This window comes from Pygoscelis adeliae, unplaced genomic scaffold, assembly GCF_000699105.1.
Source record: "Pygoscelis adeliae isolate BGI_AS28 unplaced genomic scaffold, ASM69910v1 Scaffold15, whole genome shotgun sequence".
In the NCBI taxonomy this organism is placed as follows: Eukaryota; Metazoa; Chordata; class Aves; order Sphenisciformes; family Spheniscidae; genus Pygoscelis; species Pygoscelis adeliae.
The window spans coordinates 4,144,801-4,164,173 of record NW_008824988.1 but is presented as its reverse complement, the minus strand read 5'-3'; the positions used below and the strand labels follow the sequence as shown (position 1 = coordinate 4,164,173).

Below are 19,373 nucleotides of genomic sequence, written 5' to 3'. Positions count from 1 at the left end.
GAGAGCAGCTGCCGCTCTGGCTTGGCTGGCGAGAAAACCCGTAAATCTCAAGGAGGTTCTTGACCCTTGTATTTTTGGCAGCGCCAGCTTTACCGAGCAGGCTGTGTCTGAGAGGTGGGTCTCTGAAGGGGTCGTGAAAGGCAGCACTGGAGATGCCTGCCTGTGCTGAGTGAGCTTGTGACTGCCAAGTCATCGCTTTATCTTGCAGCTTTCTCTATTTCGGAGGAGCTTGCGGTGTTTGTGATTAAGCTACAGCTGACAGGGCAGAGGATGGTCGCGCTTAAAAACCTTTTGCTGTTTTGAAAAAGAAGTAGATTTTTAACCTCAAGTTTATATATTTGCGTATAAGGGGTAAGAATACCACCCCAGCTCTTTGGAGAAGAAGAATAATCTAGTTTAACTCCATGTAAAGTTTCACTGAGTTGATAAGCAAAAAGTTTTTTCTCCTGAGTCTTGCATGTAACTCAGAATGTGGTGGTTCTGTGTGCCTAGGACATTTTTGGGGTTTTATCTATGTACTATCATGCTGCAGTGCTATAGCAAGCTGAAGGGCATGTCTTAAACAAAAGCCACTTACCACAACATTTTTTAATTTACCAAACTCTTTCTAACAGACTGTGAGTTCAAGGAAACTCCAGACAAGTCCAAGGAGACTGGAGTGTATACATCAGTTACGAGGGAGAGACTGGGTCAAAGCATAGCTGTTAAGGAAGTAGGGTTTGTGACTTTGGTGACAGTATAGAGGCTGTCACATATGAAGATGATATATTCTCAGAACTACTACTGTTCAGCATATAAGTGCTGGATAAAAGAACAAAGTGTTCTTGAGTTTTGGTCAGCTGTAATAAGGTTCAGTGCTTGGTTGGGGGGGAGCATGTTGGAGGAACACATTTCACTTCGAGGTGGTTGTCTGTTTTCTCATTAGTGAACTGAGATATGTCTCCTAAGTGGCAGTAGAACAACACTATTAAATTCTAATTATTGAAGCTCAGGTACAGTTGGCATTGGAGAATACATCTGCATTAGTATTTTAATTCAGATAAAGAGTGTGCTCTTGAAATGAGTTCCCGGTCATCCTTGCTTGCTGCACTTTGGTTCACGTCACAGTGTGATCTGGGAGTGCATAATTTTTTTTCATTTTGGAAGAAGCTAAAACTAGAAGGTGCGCTTCAGTTGTCAGTGGGTGTTGTCAGTCTAGACAAGAGCTAGTATGAAGTAAACACACAAAAACTTGTATAGTGTGGATGTTGGATCCTCAATAACTGTTTATTTCTATAGAGTTGCTGCTTGTTCTGTATTTGGTTGTTAATGTAGACATAGTCTGAGCCTACCACCGGTGGAGCAGGTAAGTTGAATACAGTTGTAGCACAACAGCACCAGTGATTGATCCTTAAGCTTTCAGACCGATAACTGTGACAGCTGTTGCCTAAGCTGCAAGACTGAAGTTTCATAGTGTAAAGACTGTAGGTCAGCTACAAGGAGAACAGCAAGCAAAACCACAACGTGGAATAATCGTCAACATTGTCAACAGCTTTTTCAGAAAATTTTTTTCAACAGTTCAATAGTTTTAATTTTTCAATTCAACAATTTCCGTTACTGAACGGCTCCCAAACTTAAAATGTTTAAACAGTGCTGTAGCAGCATGAGGATAAATAGTTCTCCTTCTTGTAAGGGTTTAGTGACTTAAATGAATAAAATAATGCTGCATATTTGCTGAAACAGTAACTGGGACTTGTTGGCATTTGTCAAATTACTTTTCCCCTCCTACATTTACCTAGCCTTTGTGGCAATATAACGAATTCATGTTGTGCTCGTGTTACCCTCACCATATCCGAGATCTTTCTGTTCTGAGTGGTTGGTTTAAAATATTCTGACTTGGTTAGCTCTCTTAATCTTCCTCTTAGGGCTTCCTTTCTCAGTGAATCAGCATGGTGATTACTAGCAGCTGCTTTAAAAATGCCACTTACAATGGAAAAACTGAAGTTTTGCATATGCTTTTTAAATCATCCTGTTCCCCAAGACACTGGTGAATTGAGTGGCTGGTGTCTCTGTGTGTTAAGTAACTAAAATGGGTTATGGGGATAAGCTGGACAACTGATTACCACTGCTGTACAGATTTATTTTTTTAACTTTGAGTTTGTTTTCCACCTGTTGCAAATTAGGAAGATTTCCATTTGCACTTCATTACAGCCATTAGTTTCAAGTGTTCTGTGTTTCAAGGTAGTTTCAGTGTCATGGCTGAAAAGCTACAGTAATGAGAAAATTTTAAAATTTGCATAGGTAGCAAAAATGCTTTTGTGAGTAATACTTCATTTTTAACGAGTCTTTATAAATGCTACATATTACCAGCAGCTATGTTAAAGTAACTCCTGTTTTTTGCTTGACTCTCCTGTGAATCAGCCCTCTTTTGGGTTAAAGGGAATCATCAGTTTATAAACACCTGAAGATTTATAATTTTAGCTTGGAAACTAGTAGCTGATCCTGTGTTCTCAAAACAAGTCCAACCTAAAAAGCTTATTAGAATTGGGTCTGTAGTGTGTGTAGAATCCACTGAAAATTGCAAACTTGCTTTCTAGAGCCCAGTCTTGAATTTTTTTACACAAAGTTTAATGTGTTGTGTGAAAGTCTGTACAATAACAATCCTTTGAAAAGCACTGCTAAACTGTTGCAACCTTTTGCCAGCAATTGTACTGTTCTAACGCAAAAGCCTCTCATCAATCCCCCTTCAACCTGTGCGTATTGGAAGATCTGAGCAAAGCTCCCAGTTAGTTCAGGTTCTTACAGCTTGGGGTTGACGCCAGCTTGACAGGGCCTTAGCACTTTGCAGGTCTTAAGGGATCTGAACAGAGGGCAACGGGAGTCTTGTCAGAGTAATGACCATAGACTAGCAGTTACCTAACGCGGAGGAATAAATGCAAGCCATATTTGAATCCTTCTCCCTGAAAGCTTTCTTCTGACTTTTATTTTAGACATGGGAAAATCACTTTCTCACCTGCCTATGCACACATGTAAGGAAGATGGCTATGATGGAGGCACAGTGTCTGATAATATGAGGAATGGGTTAGTTCACTCAGAGTCGCACAATGAAGATGGCAGATGTGGAGATGTATCGCAGTTTCCCTATGTGGAATTTACAGGAAGAGACAGCGTCACCTGCCCGACTTGCCAGGGAACAGGAAGAATTCCACGAGGTAAGTTTTCTTTATTTCTTTTTTTAACCTATAAATTTACCTCATAACCATGTGCAGCTGTAACTGTAATAATCCATAACAAATAGCTCTCTTAGTCAAGACGAAGTTTTTTCATCTTTTTTACTTTTTAGCACTAAGCAGTTTGTTGTGATTACACTGGATGAATGAAACCAGTTGAGTCAGCTTTGGCTGTTACCTGTTGGGTCTTCTCTTGTCTGTACAATGCCAGTGTTACTTGCTTCTCAGCTTTAAATTTGCACATAACTCTAGCTCTTGCAAGTTGAATTTGCAAACCTTTATTTTTGTGACATTTTATTGCATTTTTTTAACTACCTATTTTAAACTATTTGAATCAATAGATAACTTTGGAAAAATAGCTGCAAATACAGAGAGTGAAAAGTAGACCTGTGCTACAACATGTTTTCCCATATCATTTATAGTGAATTTTCTGCCCTCACTGCTGTCAGTGCCCCTCATTTTCCTTTGCCCTTCCTTTGTCCCTGCTAGGCAGAGGACCCCAGCTGGGAGTTGAAAATATATAGGATCTCGGGCTGTCTCAGGAAGGAGTAGGCTGCACAGCATTAGTCTTCATGCCTAACTGTTTTGTTTGCTTGCTGCCCTCATCCTTTGCTCTTCCTGTTCTTCTAATAAAACATTCAGCTTTATTACACTTCTCTCCTATATGATAAGCCACCTGAATAGCTATTTAGAACAGACCTTTGAAAGGAGAATGCAGGATATCTGAAACTGGGCAAAAGAAGAGAGTGGCAAATGCAGTGTGCCAGGGCACAGCCTTCTGTTTCAGCTGTAAGATCTTCCCTTTGATGTGGGGAGGGACTGATGAGGTTTCATGTTTGGTACTTGTGCTGGTTTTGGCTGGGATAGAGTTAATTTTCTTCATAGCAGCTAGTATGCTATGGGGGGCTATGTTTTGGATTTGTGCTGAAATCAGTGTTGATAACACAGGGATGTTTTAGTCACTGCTGAGCAGTGCTTACACAGAGTCAAGGCCTTTTCTGCTTCTCATACCACCCCACCAGCGAGTAGGCTGGGGGTGCACAAGGAGTTGGGATGGGACACAGCTGGGACAGCTGACCCCAACTGACCAAAGGGATATTCCATACCATATGATGTCATGCTCAGCATATAAAGCTGGGGGTGGGGGGAAGCACAGCTTTTGCCAGAACTCTTATCCAAAATAGATTATTGGGTGTTAAAAGCTCTCAGAACTGATTTTGACCAGGAGGTCAGGAAAATTGACTGATGTCTGTGCCATATTGTCCTTGTACATGTGCTTCAGTCAGATTAGGTTCTGGTATATTTCACATACTTCTGTCTCACCAGCAAATAAGTGGCAGGGGGCACAGGATATTTAAACAGTTGCAAATACCGGAAGAGATTTCTGTTTTAGCTGTTAAACCTTATACTATGATGTATTCTTTGAGTACCTCTGAATTCAGCAAATTTGAAGTGTGGAAAAGCTATGCAACTAAAAATTATCTTAACTGAAAGACTATAGAGAAGGAAGTTTGTTCTGTTAGCTTGCTGCCTTGAAATACTTGATAATATCAATGGCAAGTTTTACTCAAAATAGTGCTAGCTAAAATGCAGTAATAGCGGGATTCCTATGTTCAAAAGCTTATTTCTTTGACTATAGGATTCTTGTATATAATACTTAGACAAATGTGAGTTAGTTAATTTATTAAACATTTTGCAGTAACTATTAACAATGCATGGTGTCCATACATTCTAATGAAATAATGTGATTAAAGCTAGAGCTTTACATGAGTTATTAGAACAAGTAGGACGATCTTTTTAATTTTTCCTCAGTACTTTGGGGGAGGGGGGGAAATCATGTTTGGAGCTTTTTAAGGGGAGAGGGGAAAAATTAAGTGTTCACAGAATGACTGTATGACTAGTAGGGCATACTGTAGCACGTGATGTGATGGCTAAACTGTAAAGTAAACACGTGAAATTGTGTTTCGCTACTTGGACAGATTTAGCTTTTCAGCATGATAAAGTATGAAAGTAGGACTGTGCTGTTTTGTTCAAAGGTTGAAGATGCTTCATTGAAGCTGAGATGAAAATCTGTTTTAAACTGATAGAGGTTTTTTAGAAGGTTGATGTTACTACTAACTGCTTAGCATGCTTTGCTCAGCTTAGTGATTCAGCATGGAATCACTTCTAGGTGGTTGATTAGCTGAGTGATAATGCTGGTCAAATTCTGCATTTGGCTTAAAAAATGCAAATCAAACTTCATCTTGAGGCCTCTCTGTTCTCATACGGATGAGTCTCAATTCCGTTTTCTTGCACGGCAAAGAGCAAAAGCTGTAAAGGCAGATGTAGTCCATGTATTTTCAACAGCTCATCTGTGCTTGTGTTTTTTTATTTCTACGGTTAAGATATCTCCCTTTTAAAAACGCTGTCTAGTGAAGTAACTTGTTGCTTGGAGAAATTCCAGTAGATACTTTTTTGGCTTCCAGGGTGCTGCAGCTCAGTCCCATGAGAAATGGTTGTATATACGAGTGATTTCCCGAATGCAGTGTATATATAACTTGTGTTGCTAAAACCACCCAAATTGATGCATGTATTTGTTCTTAAACAAACCTGACTTCTGCTTTTCAGAAGAGTGCATGTAGAATGCCTTCTGGATCATTTCTTACTGCCCAAGCTTCTGAATGTTTTTTCCTATGACTTTATATGGTCTGGCATAGAGAGCTGGAAGCTGTTACGTACCTCCGCTTCTCTCGAGGAAATGGTGCGAGAGGCATGCTGCCTCCTGTGCATGTATGCAGCACAGAGGCAGAGTTTGTTGCTGTTTTGGTCTGTGAGGGCTTGGTGTTCTTTCCTCTGTGTTGTGTAAGCCATGATCTATTTCAGAAAGTGACATAAGCTACAGAAGTATTCTACTTGGGCCTAGCTGGAATTTAAATGTTTATCTTCAGTGTTTATTCTTTGCTGCCCTTAAGTTATAATGGGTGCTCTTTGTTTGAAGCGACTGCAACAATACTTAATCTTTGTTTGTCTAAATTCTGAAAGGGTATTTTTGTTTCCAGGGCAGGAAAATCAGCTGGTAGCGTTAATTCCATACAGTGATCAGAGACTGAGGCCAAGAAGAACGTAAGTTAATAGTTGTGATACATGAATCTAGAGTTAATTCTTCTCTCCTAGTTAAAATTCAGCAATTTAAAGTAGATAGTGTCAAGAAGAATCAAGCAAGTATTACTGGAATGTTTTCTTGCATTCAGTATTGAAAGAACCCTGCTTGTGAGTAATATCAACCTTAACCTCTAACACTTGGAGAGTTATGTATTAACAGGTGTGCATACTCCCATCACAGTATGTCTTATGAAGCTAAGTAACACTGTATGATCTCTTCATGTAGATACTTATCTGAATGTCTACAGTAATTATGCAAGAATTTATCACTCTGTAGCATCTTAATTGATCTAAGCAGATATAACTTCGGTGTTAAAGTCTGAGTAAAGTGATAACTTCTTTGGGCCACTACTACAAAGTAAGTCGCCTAGAAATTCATTTGTAAAGCTCTGAGCAGCCAGCAGAATCAACAAATTCATCACTCTGATATAGAATTTTTTTTTTTCCCTAGGATCTACTTAAAGGTTTAATTACAGTGCTCAGGGCTTCTTGTTCTGACACTTTTTGGTTTTTTTCTTAATGTTTGGATGTTTCTGTAGTAAACAGAAATGAGTACCAGGGGAAAAAAATACAGTAACTTCACATAATACTATCCTGGATCATATATCTGATGTAATAGTAGTACAAATTTGAAACATACTACTTTAGTGTTCTAATTTTGAGAGAATTTGAGCTGTAGTAGAGCCTTTTATTTGTGTATTTTTTTAATTCTCTCACACACGCACACACCCCTTTTATATTAGGTTAATTGTGAATTTCCTGTTCCTTAGCAGGTGTCTAACACTTTCCGTGAAAGTCTTTTATGACAAAGAATCTCATGTAAGGCATACAAGAGCTTTATTCTTCTTTCTGGGTGTGTTGTGGTCCTGCAGAATGACAAAAGTTCTGCTATAAATAAATTTTAAGAGGGAAGTGCTTATGTTTCAAAGCACATAAATATTTACCTCTTCCTTTTTCCTCTTTAAGTTACAAATGTTGGGATAACCACATGTTTTGGAACTTGATTTCTGATGTATATACAAGAGTAACATCTCTGTTTGAGACATAGACGTGAAGTGCAGCATAGCTTTTTCTTCCCCTTTGGAAGCTAATGGAAGGTAGAAGTAGACTGAACTAGTTGTATTGACTAGACATGCTCCTTATCACTTAAAAGAAAATAACATGCCACTATTGTTTAACGTGCTTTTGAGACTGAAATGTGCTCTTTTTTCCTCCAGAAAGCTCTACGTGACTGCTTCTGTAATTGTATGTTTACTACTTTCTGGGCTGGCTGTATTCTTCCTGTTTCCTCGCTCAATCGATGTTGAATACATTGGTGTGAAGTCAGTATATGTCACTTATGAACAGGGTAGACGTATAATATATCTAAATATTACGGTAAGTCTAGCTATCTGTTTGGATGTTTGTAATGCATAAATGCAACAAGAGGTGCTACTGTGACAGTTTAATATACATAGAAATTGTGGTCTAACTGGTAAGCTTAGTTAGTACCTTAAGAAATACAAGCAGATACAGTGACCGGTTTGAAAAATGTAACTGGACCTGCTGTGGCTGGTTCCTGTAGCTATAGCTAATAGAGGTGTAGTTGCAAGCTGCCATTGGGTCTTCTGTTTTCATAGGAACAGTGACTTCGGAGTTCTCTGCGTTACTTTTGGAATATGGGTGAAATGTCGTGTGTGTGTATGTAGGAATGTTATTAAATGCTGTCCTGGTATTATGCATTTGTCAACTGGTTTTGAGGAAAAATGATATCTTATCCACCTTAAAACTTAAAGGAGTTCTTTCCACGTGCTTCTTGATTTCTTGGTAATGCAGTCAATACAGGATTGCCTAAAGACTTTTGGTAGAGTTCCTCATTTTAAATAAAGCAAAGCAGCCATGGGAGAAAAGGACCCTATGATAGCTAAATTTCCTGGAAGGAATAATTGAGGATAGGAAGAAATGGTCAGTATTTGCAGTGGAGGGAAGTTGTGCAGAAGTTTGTGCTGTTCGATATGTTTGCAAAAAAAAAAGAGAAAGGGGTTAAGTGATGGTCCCTTCCCCCCAATCCTAGAAGGCAGGAAAATATACTTGCATAATTTTAGGTATTACTGTCTCAGACACAAATTTAAAAATGTGTGCTCATAAAGATATGCAGAATGGATAGCTGTTAGTGTTTTGTTTTGTTTTTCAGAACACATTAAATATAACAAACAACAACTATTACTCTGTTGAAGTGGCAAATATCACAGCCCAAGTTCAGTTTTCAAAAACAGTTATTGGCAAAGCACGGCTAAACAACATCACCAACATTGGTCCTCTGGATATGAAACAGGTAAATAGGATATGCTTTCGAAGTTGAATACATGTTAATCTTTGTATATAAATCTGCTCACTTGTGTTTTCCTTGCTTTTTTTTTAGATTGACTATATGGTGCCCACAGTCATACAAGATGAAATGAGCTACATGTTGTAAGTGTACTCATCTCTAAATATCCCATGGGTCTTATTAAAAATTACGATGGTGCTAAAAACGACTTTTTTCAAAGCCAGAGGAAATTAATTTACAGAGGCAAATTGTTGTGGCATTTTCTTTGTGTGAGTTCAATAGTAATGAAAAATACTTAAACGGTGGTTGTTTCAATAGTTTTATTTAGTGGCTTGCTGTACCCGGCTCTCAGCACTTTGAATGGTATCTCTATCCCAATGTTTTAGGCCTTAGCAATAGCTAGGACCTGCTGGTTTGGGGGACGAAAGTGCAGGTGTGTGCCCTAACACATTCCCTAGTAACTTTCCCACAAATTTCTCTGGCGGTAGAGGGAATTTGTGTTTAATTCTATACAAATTAGGGGCTAATTTGTATTTATTTTCTTCAGACCATGTGTATACAATGGTAAGCAGTGTTTACAGCCTTTTCTTTAAACTTTCAGCTGTTTTATTCATAGCTTCTGAAAGTTCATTTGACCAACAGACTATTAGCTCAGTATATCTTGGTAATAAACCCAAATGTTACTTCTCTTACACTGAAATGCAGACTGAACAGAAAGAGTTAACTACTTAGACTTCAGGTCTGTGTGTAGTTCCAGTGGATGCCAACCCCTTTGGGATGGGAGCGAATATTACAGATTTGAAGTGTTGGAATAAATTGAAATAGGTATGAAATAGCAAATTGGGTACTAACTTTAAATAAGCAGAAAGTGTTGTACTTCTGGCTGGTGAGGGGTCTGGAGCACAAGTCTTAGGAGGAGCGGCTGAGGGAACTGGGGTTGTTTAGCCTGGAGTAAAGGAGGCTGAGGGGAGACCTCATCGCTCTCTACAACTACCTGAAAGGAGGCTGTAGCGAGGTGGGTGTCGGTCTCTTCTCCCAAGTAACTAGTGATAGGACAAGAGGAAATGGCCTCAGGTTGCGCCAGGGGAAGTTTAGATTGGACGTGAGGAAAAATTTCTTTACTGAAAGCGTGGTTAAACATTGGAAGAGGCTGCCCAGGGAAGTGGTTGAGTCACCATCCCTGGAAATATTTAGAAGACATGTAGATGTGGCACTTAGGGACATGGTTTAGCGGGCATGGTGGTGTTGGGTTGACGGTTGGACTCGATGATCTTAGAGGTCTTTTCCAACCTTAATGATTCTGTGATTCTGTCACCTCTTAAAGGCACGTAAGTTAGCTTTATGTAAACACTGAATCCTGTGAATCTGCTCACCCTTTGGATGCATGAGGAATAAATAAATGTGGCCTTCATAGAACTCATGCTGATACCTACCTAGTTGTGCGTTTGGTGCAATAATGCATTGAAACTTCTTTCATGGTCAGTACTGTGGCCTTAATTTCAGCAATGCTGTTGAGAGTCTGTTCCCGACAATAGCTGCAACTTTTAACTGCAAGCTGGTGACTATCCTTAGAAAAACCTGGATGACTTTGGATGTGTAGAGAGATGCGGACAGGTAAAAGCTGCTCTGCCTGTGGCCTGAACTGAATGGATTTCAGGCTCTTCTGCTTGATAGCTGCAGCCTTGGCAATAGTGTGGAAAAATGATGCGCTCGCTGGTCCAGCTTGGAGGTAGACTGTGCAGTCTTGGAGTAGAGGCAGAGAAACTGTCATGTATCAGCACCAGTAGTCTGTAATGTGGACTTGCCCTCCTTCGGGACTGCAAGTGTTTGTGAATGTTACTAGAAGAACAGACTAATAGGTGATTTGTACGCATGTGTGAATATTCATTGCTTCAGCACAGTGACACTAAGTATGGGCTATAACTGGTAATAAGAGACCCATAACTAGAATTTTGTGTCAATTCAGGATCTAAGTTCTTGTACGTACTAATACAGCAAAGTCCTACTACTTGTAAGTAGCACCCACTAGCTTTGTTGTGATGTGTTTAAAATGTACTAAACAGAATTTGAGCCACACACAAAACTATAGCTTTTCATTTTCTTCAGATTTTCTGTATGTTACACAGTTGGTATTAGTTGACCTCCCTGACCTGTGGACAGTTATTGTTGTTGATGGTTTCTGCTCTTTCACTGTATTGTGAGTCTTGAAAGCCTGTGTTTGCTGTATGGAGCAACCCTGGAGACAGCAAGTGAGCTTCCTTAGTTTGAACACCCAGCCAACATAGCTTCAGCTGGTCTTAGTGGGGTTTTGTATTTGTTACTGTGTTTGGGCTTTTCCTCCATATACAAATACTTAACTTTCCAGTGAAGGCCCTGGGATAATCTTTGTAATACAGATAGTATTGTAGAGATAGGAACACATTTCAGTGTTTCCCCAGCTAGTCAATTTAGGCCTTGTGTTAGTCATAACTAGCTAGTTGTTTGGATTCTGGAGAGCAGGTGTCCTGTAAAATCAGCTTAGGTTGAATACAGGAGATCTTAGACACCTGAAGTGTCTGCATACAGTCATCTGGATTCAGCAGACCTGTATGATGAAATCAGCATCATACAGGGCATTTCCACCCATTTATTTTAGAGAGCTGGCTCAATGTGGAGTTCACCTTCAGTGTAGTTTCCTAGCTATGGTTTTGTGCTGTGGCGTGTTTGGGTTTGTTTGTTTGTTTGTTTGTTTGTTTTTTGGGGGGGGTGGTTAGTTGGTTTGTATGTTTTGGGGTTTTTTAAACAGATTTATTTCCAGATAATCTGGACTTAAAAAAATAGTATGTTGGTGTTGTACCTCTCTGCTTGTCAGCCGGTATGTGCTGTTGGATACGAGCTTGCTTTATATTATGTTACAGGTTGTCTGTATTTTTGGATTAGAAAACTACAATAACTGAGAATATCTGGCATTATGGTCTAACTAAATTCTGTTTTAAGCATAGCAGGAAAAAAAAATCAAGATATTTGTCATTACTATAGATACCAATATAAAACAACTTTTAATACTGAACTGTTTTTTTCATATTTTCATATAATTTGAATCACCTGTGTTCATTCACTCTTTAATAGTTCATCATATGTTTGTTGGTGCTGGGGAAAAGAATGACAATGGCATGCAAATATTGTGGGTGGCTGCCATGCAATCTTGTTGCACTGATCACATGCCTTTCATTCCATAGCTGGTAAATTTGTGACCAAGAGCAACTGATTTAAGGAGGGGGGAAAAAAGTATACGCTTACATAGTGCTCTGTATAACTGGTATGTAGGTGCATGTCAGGAAATGTAAGTCTGAAAGGGTATCTTGCAAGAAAACAATAAATCTGACAATAACTTCAAAGTCTCTGCAGATTGGTTCAAGGTCACTTTGCGTAATACAAAAGTGGATGAGTGGAAAAAAAAAAGGGACTTTCGTAAGTTCTTGATATTTTTGAGCAAGAATACCAAGCCCTCAAGCCTTTTTTTTTTAATAGATATTGCTACTTTTACATGAAAAGCTGCTGAAGTTGGCATAACATTAATCTCTTGTTGTAAATTTTCATTTCTATGTATAAATTTGATAACATGAAGTGAAATTTGCAAATTATGTCTATATCCCTTCATAGTAAAAGTCTTTATCAGTGACGAAGCGGTATTGACATGCTTTAATGTAGTTGTTCCAGTTAACTTTGGTTAGCTTCTGAAAGATGGAGTGACCGCTGTCTCACAGAATGCTTTTGTTGGCAAGCATTACATGTAAGCAAGCACATGTGAATATAATTCACGTGAAAGCAAGACTATGTATATAAAAGTAGACCTAGGTGAGTATATAGTCACAGGCAGTGTTTTTGAAGAAGTATTTTAGTTGCCATTGCTAGCAACTCTATAGTCTCTATATACACAGCAGGATTTCCAGTTGAAGCCACAATTCTTGCTTTTTAGATAATTACCTGTAAAAGCTTGATGCAAATATAACAATTGTTTTTCTTTTTTGCAGTGACTTCTGTACTTTAGCATCTATCAAAGTGCATAACATAGTAGTGATGATGCAGTAAGTATGGAAACTTCCTATTTGTTGGAAACAACTTTAAAAGCCATATAATTCTCATTGAAATATTACTCAGAAATAGTTAATTCTGGAGTCTGTGCATCATAGATAAAATGAAATCAACTTGCTTTCTAGTGTAGTAGCTTCATAGTTCTTGAAACTGAACTGTGTCTTTTGACAGGTTCTGGTAGTGTAAAGACACTTGAATAGGTGGAACTGTTACTACTGTATCTGCTCTGCAGCTGGACTGTAGCCATGGAGCTACTAAGGTCTCACATAGTTTGAAATGAGTTTGTATATCAGCCACTGTTAAAAAATTGCTGAGATCTTCATGATCTTCAAGTGGTTACAGGCTCCTGGTACTCTGCCAGAGCCTGCTTTTTGTGACTGCATAAATAGCAACATGGTGGGGTGTTTGGGTTTTGCAGGGGGGGGAAGGTGTAGAACGACTGTGGCTGTAGCTTCTCGAATCATCATTTGCTTTCTCCCTGGAAAGCAATGTATTAATGAGTAAACCTCAGCTTTACCATCATCTTTAGGAGAAAAAGTCTGTGCTCAGGAAAGCACATGTCTTTCATGGAGAAAATCTGAAGTGGTAAACTAGTATTGTTTTAACTTTATTTAAAATTTTCTTCTTAATAATGTTACATATTTTGTTCCAGAACTTTTTCCTTAAAAACCCTAGTAATGTAGAAACACTAATCTCTAGAATAGGGAACTGAAGTCCCTTACAAAGCAAATCTCTTCTGTTTTGTCTTTTTAAGAGTGACGGTGACAACCTCTTACTTCGGCCACTCTGAGCAAATATCCCAGGAGAGATACCAGTATGTGGACTGTGGAGGAAACACAACCTACCAGCTGGGCCAGTCAGAATATTTAAATGTACTTCAGCCTCCACAATAAAAGCATCTGTTGGTTAGTGTGGAATGACTGCTGTTGATGCTTGCAGAGATCCTTTGAATAGGACTTGTACTACGTGGAGAGTATGTGCATGTAAAGCATAGCGAACGTGGTGACCTGCTCACTTTAGATGCAAGGAGGGAAAAGGTGCAAAATGTATATAGATGCACTTGTTAAATGTTGTGTTTTTCCCCTTCTGTTTGCTTTCTATTACTGTAAGCACTTCTGTTGAGTTGGGTGGTGGGAGGGAGAGGGGGAATATCAGATTCTTGAACTGAATTGGGACCTTTCCTTACAGTGTGGCACATCAACTTAGAGTAACTGTGTGTGTGTCTGTGTTTAGGTGAAATGTGAGCATTTTAGAAAAATTGATACTCATGAATTTTAAGTTTATACTTCAGTTCTTGATATTTGACTATTGAAACTGACAGTATTACTACTTAAGTAACAAGATTACTTTGAGGTATCTGGGTGTGAAACTTCTATTGGTAAACCAATGCTGATAGTTCTTTATTTTGGGATTCTACTTTTCATTTGCTATACGTGATTAGAGGTGACATGCAGTCTGTGAAAGCCAGGGAAGCTCTCTTGGATGACACTATACTTGAATGTGCAGCTTCTAGAATCTGGCATCTTTTGATTCATATTCCCTCCTGCTACCTCTGGGATGTTATAAGGAGAATGTATGTTGTTAGATTTAAAGTTGGGTTTAAAAACAAAACAAAAACCAACCCCTAGAATCATTACTGACAAAGGAAAAATTTAAGACTGTTGAAAATGAATGGGTAAAGACTTTGATGGTGTCATTCTTCTTTGTTTTTTAGTAAACTTCTGAGTACAGCTATTAGAATCAAGATTGTGCAGTTGGAACTAGGTGGGAAACTGTTCGAGCATGGGTTTGGGCAGCTTGATGTAAATTTTCATCATTTTTGTTTTAATGTACTGTGTATCTAAGCTACTTGTAAGTGTTAATATGTTGGGGCGTGTATATTTAGTGTGCAGGCTCAGTAAGCAATGCAGTAGTTATCTGAATCTCCAGAGCACTCACAGTTCACATCAAAGTTATGTAAGGGAGAATAAAGCAATTCTTTCTCTGAGACTAAATGCCGATGTAATCATGCGACTGACTTATAACAAAGCTGTTAAATAGTTTCAGTAGGATAGTTTGCACAGTGAGAATTTCCGGGGTTATTATCAAACATGGTGATTGTAAATTTTGGGTCCAAAGTTGCTTGACTTCTGAAGGCTGACTGTTCTGAGGGTTAGGTACAAAACTTTTTAATTAACTAGATTAGGATTGTTTTATTTCTGAATTAGATAAGATGCAGCTGTAAGAAGGTATTATTGAGACTGTTGCATTGTAACGAATAATATATTTTTTAAAATAGATGTTGCAGTTTTTATGCTGCCCATCTCCTGGAAATAAGCTATATAAAATGAATTAGCAATAAACACTATGGAAAAAGGCTGCTGAGTAACTTCTTGCAACTAACAATCTCTTATGCTCCAGTACTTCAGTGAAGGTACATGTCTTTAATACTCTTTTCTTTATCGGCCTTTCTTAGGTGGACCTAATTGGGGGGGGGGGGGGGGAAGTGTTGGTGGTGGACTGATTTAAAAGAAATGAAGTAAACATAAAAAAAAAAACCTTCCTCTGTTTGAATGCTATGAGCACTTACTCTGAATGTCTATGAAAAATTTTGGAACTTAAACTGTCAGTTTCATGTAATTGTTGGTAAGATGAAGATGTCAGCTTTTGGCTTTGGCGAACTTCTGGAACTGGAATAGTCAATTCTGATGACTTACTGTAGTTACATTCTGAAAATTATTCTTGAATCTGGGCACTTAAAAGTAAACATTCTTTATTACAGCTTACAATCGTAAGGGAAACTAATTCACAATTGACTCTAATCTTCCTAGAGTATAGATGAGGTTCAGTCCTGTGGCTGATAAAATGTGTGCAGAAGCTTGTTTGATGGTCTGAGTGTATATATAGGTGATAACTAAAGACCAGGATAGTGGGGAGCTGGTTAGAAGCAGAGGGGTAAACTCTACTATGTTTGTTACCTGTTGTAGAAAGATTTGTTTATATTGGAGGGTAGGAAGAGAATTCTGATTTAAACCATGTCAGATCTGAAGTCAGCCAGCAAGTGATATGGGTTTTTTCTTCTAGGCCTAAGTATTTACACTTGTTGGTTTTGTTTGTTTTGGGTTTGCTGTGTTTTGTTTGTTCTTTTTCTACTTAAAAAAACAAAAACAAAAAACCTGCTCTAGGCAGATATTTATATCAATTTAAAACAAATTTTTCTTCAAAGGATAAAAGGTAATCTAAAATAACTGGAATGGCACAGGGATAAAATTATTTGGTGAGAGTAGCGAATGCTGCTTGAACAAACATGGCGGGGAAGATTACACTGTTTATGCAGCATTGAGTCTCAGACTGACCTTTGAAAGTTTGGCAGACATGCTGAGCAAAATACGTACTTAAATCTGTGGACCTTATGTTGCATGAAATTCTTGGTATTGGCTAATTTAAAATAAAGAATTATGAGTGGAATTATTCTTTCCGTGAATGTGGCAGCAGGGGGAAGATACAACTCTTATTTTTAATGTCTGTCATTTGGGATATGTAATGGATGTAGACTTACTGAATGACTAAGAGTTCTCACCTTAAAAAATAAAGGCTGGAGTAAAGATCCTATTGAAGAATCCTCAAGTTACGTCAGTTACGGGAGAATCAAAAGCTTAAGGTTCCACGTGTGCTAGTATGTCCTTGCAAAACTGTCAGCATATTACTAACCAAACAAGGCAAGATTTTGAACTTACCTGCTTATCTGAAGAGATGTTATATTAAAATTAGTAGTTAAGACATCTGTTTGAATACTTAACTTAGACTTGATTTTCTGTGGCTGAGCTTGGAAACATGCTAAGGGAGCAAAGGAAGTCAGTATTAACTCATGTAACTTTGTAAACAAGCTATGAGAATAGATCTGAGTGACAGACCTGTAATTATTTCACTTTTTTTTAATCTTATTTTAAAATAAAAAAGGCAGGCCTTTCAGTTCCTTGTAAATCAGTAAGTACAAATTCTCTCCAGAAGGTCAACTTGAAGAATCGTAATTTTTTTTCTGGTTTGTTTTCCTGTGTGTAAGATGTTTTCTGAAGTGATTCGTATTTCACTTGTAGCTTCCCCATAATCTTCAAATACTATTAAATACATCCATACTGGCGTTGTAGCGTTGTGTTTCAAGGGGTTTATTTCTAGTATAATTCTTTTCACTTGAATGTTTTGCAGCAATTCCTGTACCAAAACCTGTTCCGCTTTAAAATGGAAGCTCTGTTAGTTATCTCTTAAAACAGTGGTCCAGATGTTGCACCATAATGGCACCATTGAAAAACAAAACTTAAGGTATTCTGTATAGAATAACTGTAAAATTTCAAAATTATGACTTAAGGTAAATTCATATGGAACACTTAAATGAGTAAAAATGTTGGCTATTTGGCCATTCTGACCTGGAGAACAAAATTATTTTACATTTTAAATATGATGCTTTAAAAATAAATGAATGAATAAAGCCACTAAACGAACTCAAAAGATCTAACCATCAAATATGCATTTGGAGAGACTTAAAGGGAAGCGCTCTTACTAAAAGATGTAGTACCTGACACTTTCTCTTGAATTCCTGGTGTGGGGAAAAGCCTGTAGAAGGTCAGTTATAATTTGTTTACTCATCTTGATATTTAGGGGATAGTTGCTTAATTCTTAATGTTTCATGAAGGCAAGCATAACTATCTTTTTCCTGTGTGGTATAGCTTTGAAGTTCTTAATGCACTTCTGATGCGTGCATGACCTTGATATTAACATTGTGGTGTTTATATTTTGCAGCCTTATGTTGGCAGACTTAAGTACATGCCTTAGTTGACTTTGCTCCAACTTGTCCTTGAAGTTCTGCAAGTGAATAAGGTTTTTTTATAGTAGTACATTGCAAACATGACTCTGGGCTTTTTAGCGTGTGGTGTATAAAGCTAACCATTTAAGCACTGAGTCTCTCAGTGCTTGAATTGAACTGTTAAGGTCTTTAACCATCTGACTGAAGTGTTGTGCCCTCATGATGGAAAGGATGGTGCTTGGAGTAGTATGAGAGAGATTTCTAGATTCAGAAAATGTTAAAAGAAAAATAGTGTTATTTCTTATTCAGTATTTAAGGCTTCCTTTTTTTGTGGTGGTGATGGGGGAGTTAGTTGTGGTTTTGTTCTTCTTCCCACCCCCCAAATCAGTAGTGGGACATCTATCTGTTCCCAGACAGCATCTTCTGAAATGGGTGACTTGTTTCAGAGTTGGGCAGCTACGTGAAGCTTAACATCAGTTGGACTGGACTTCAAGAGTTAAGAGATAAGTAAGACTAGCAGTAATACCTCTAAGAACTAAATTTTTTACTTGCCTGTCTAACAAAATGCCACAACCCTAGCAATGCTTCCAGGCTTACTGTTACTTCTGAAAGGGAGGGATAAGTAATGTAAGTGCAACCAATGTACTTCAATAATGGACTACTGCAACCAGCAAAACATTTATTAGTCTTGGCCCTGATCGTGCCAAAAAGTCCAGATTTTTTGTTTTGTTTTGGGGGAGGGAGGAGGAATAAAACCCAAGCCAAAACCCAACCAAAGCATGTTGAAAACAATAATTTGTGTATGGCAAAAACATCTGGTGTTTGTCTACTTGAGAAGTCACCTTCCTATTTTACCTTTAGCCGGGGAATTCTGGTCATTACCAGAGGGGTAGCTTGGGGTAGTTTGTTCTGCTGCCCTACAGCTTTTGCCGTGTAAACCTCCTCTTCTGCCTGTAGGCAGGCCTGTCGGACAGGAACGGTTGTCTGCAAGGAATCTGTACAATGAAAGTTGGTGTCGGGCCCTGCAGCGTAGTGTGAGACTGTTCGGTGGCAGTAACATACTGATCCTCATACTGTCCTCTTCCACCAACCATCGTAACGGTCTTACAACCTGGATGCATGTGTCTTTTGGGTACTGAAACTGCTTTTGCTTTGTATGGGCAGGGATATTTAGTGCCAGACATGCAAGTATATTACGGTGCCTGAATATTTTGGGTCTGACTGTCAGTGATTTAGTTCTTTTTTTGTTTTGTTTAAGGAAGCAAACTTAACCACTGTTAACATCCACTGTACAGAGTGTGCATATAATAGCTTGAGATATGTATAGAAATACTAATGAGTGATACCTATTTTTGTAACTTAAGAATTGTAAACTGTTGTTCTTGTAACTGTGTAGCAAACAATCTATCAACTTAAGCATGATAAACACTTGAAGTCAAGGGGTATTTGGGAGTGACTTGTAGGACACAGAAGCTATCTTCATGTAAGTTAACTGGGACAAAGGATCTTGTTATTTAGAGGTTCAAAACCTGGAGTTAACTTCATTATGAACATATGTTTCTAAACAGGATTGTTTGACTCAAAGAATGATGTTAAATTTTCTATTAAAAAAAGCTTGGGTCATGTATCTCTTTTTTAAACTGACTTAATAATACTTTTCTCTCCTCCTTCCCTATCTCCCACAAGTTTTCTCCCTATCTCCCCATATTTTTCCCACAAGCTTTCATGTATTTTCAATGGTATGATTTCAATTTTTGTAACTATTGGCATTCCATGGTGTGAAAACTTGGCAATCTACTTTTTTTTATACTATGTTTTATTGTGTTAAGTCTGTAATAAACTGGAGTATCTGAAAGCGAAG

General features: G+C 38.2%; 1 protein-coding gene across 4 annotated transcripts in view; it reads left to right on the top strand.

Annotated features, from left to right (window-relative positions):
• Nucleotides 1-15,844, top strand: part of TMEM106B (transmembrane protein 106B) — a 17,034-nt gene extending 1,190 nt beyond the window's left edge. The window contains exons 1-9 of one of the 4 annotated variants that reach the window (XR_663711.1): nt 34-114; nt 2,970-3,191; nt 6,248-6,311; nt 7,568-7,727; nt 8,524-8,664; nt 8,752-8,801; nt 10,162-10,272; nt 12,672-12,725; nt 13,487-13,518. Coding sequence is in view for 3 of the 4 variants with exons in the window: in XM_009326103.1 (XP_009324378.1) it covers nt 2,972-3,191; nt 6,248-6,311; nt 7,568-7,727; nt 8,524-8,664; nt 8,752-8,801; nt 12,672-12,725; nt 13,487-13,625 (828 nt within the window). In the remaining variant the exon portion in view is untranslated. Of the gene's footprint in view, nt 1-33; nt 115-237; nt 311-2,969; nt 3,192-6,247; nt 6,312-7,567; nt 7,728-8,523; nt 8,665-8,751; nt 8,802-10,161; nt 10,273-12,671; nt 12,726-13,486 lie in introns of those variants that run through there. The other 3 variants (XM_009326102.1, XM_009326104.1, XM_009326103.1) reach the window with 3 other exon arrangements.
• The last annotated feature ends 3,529 nt before the right edge of the window (nt 15,845-19,373 follow it).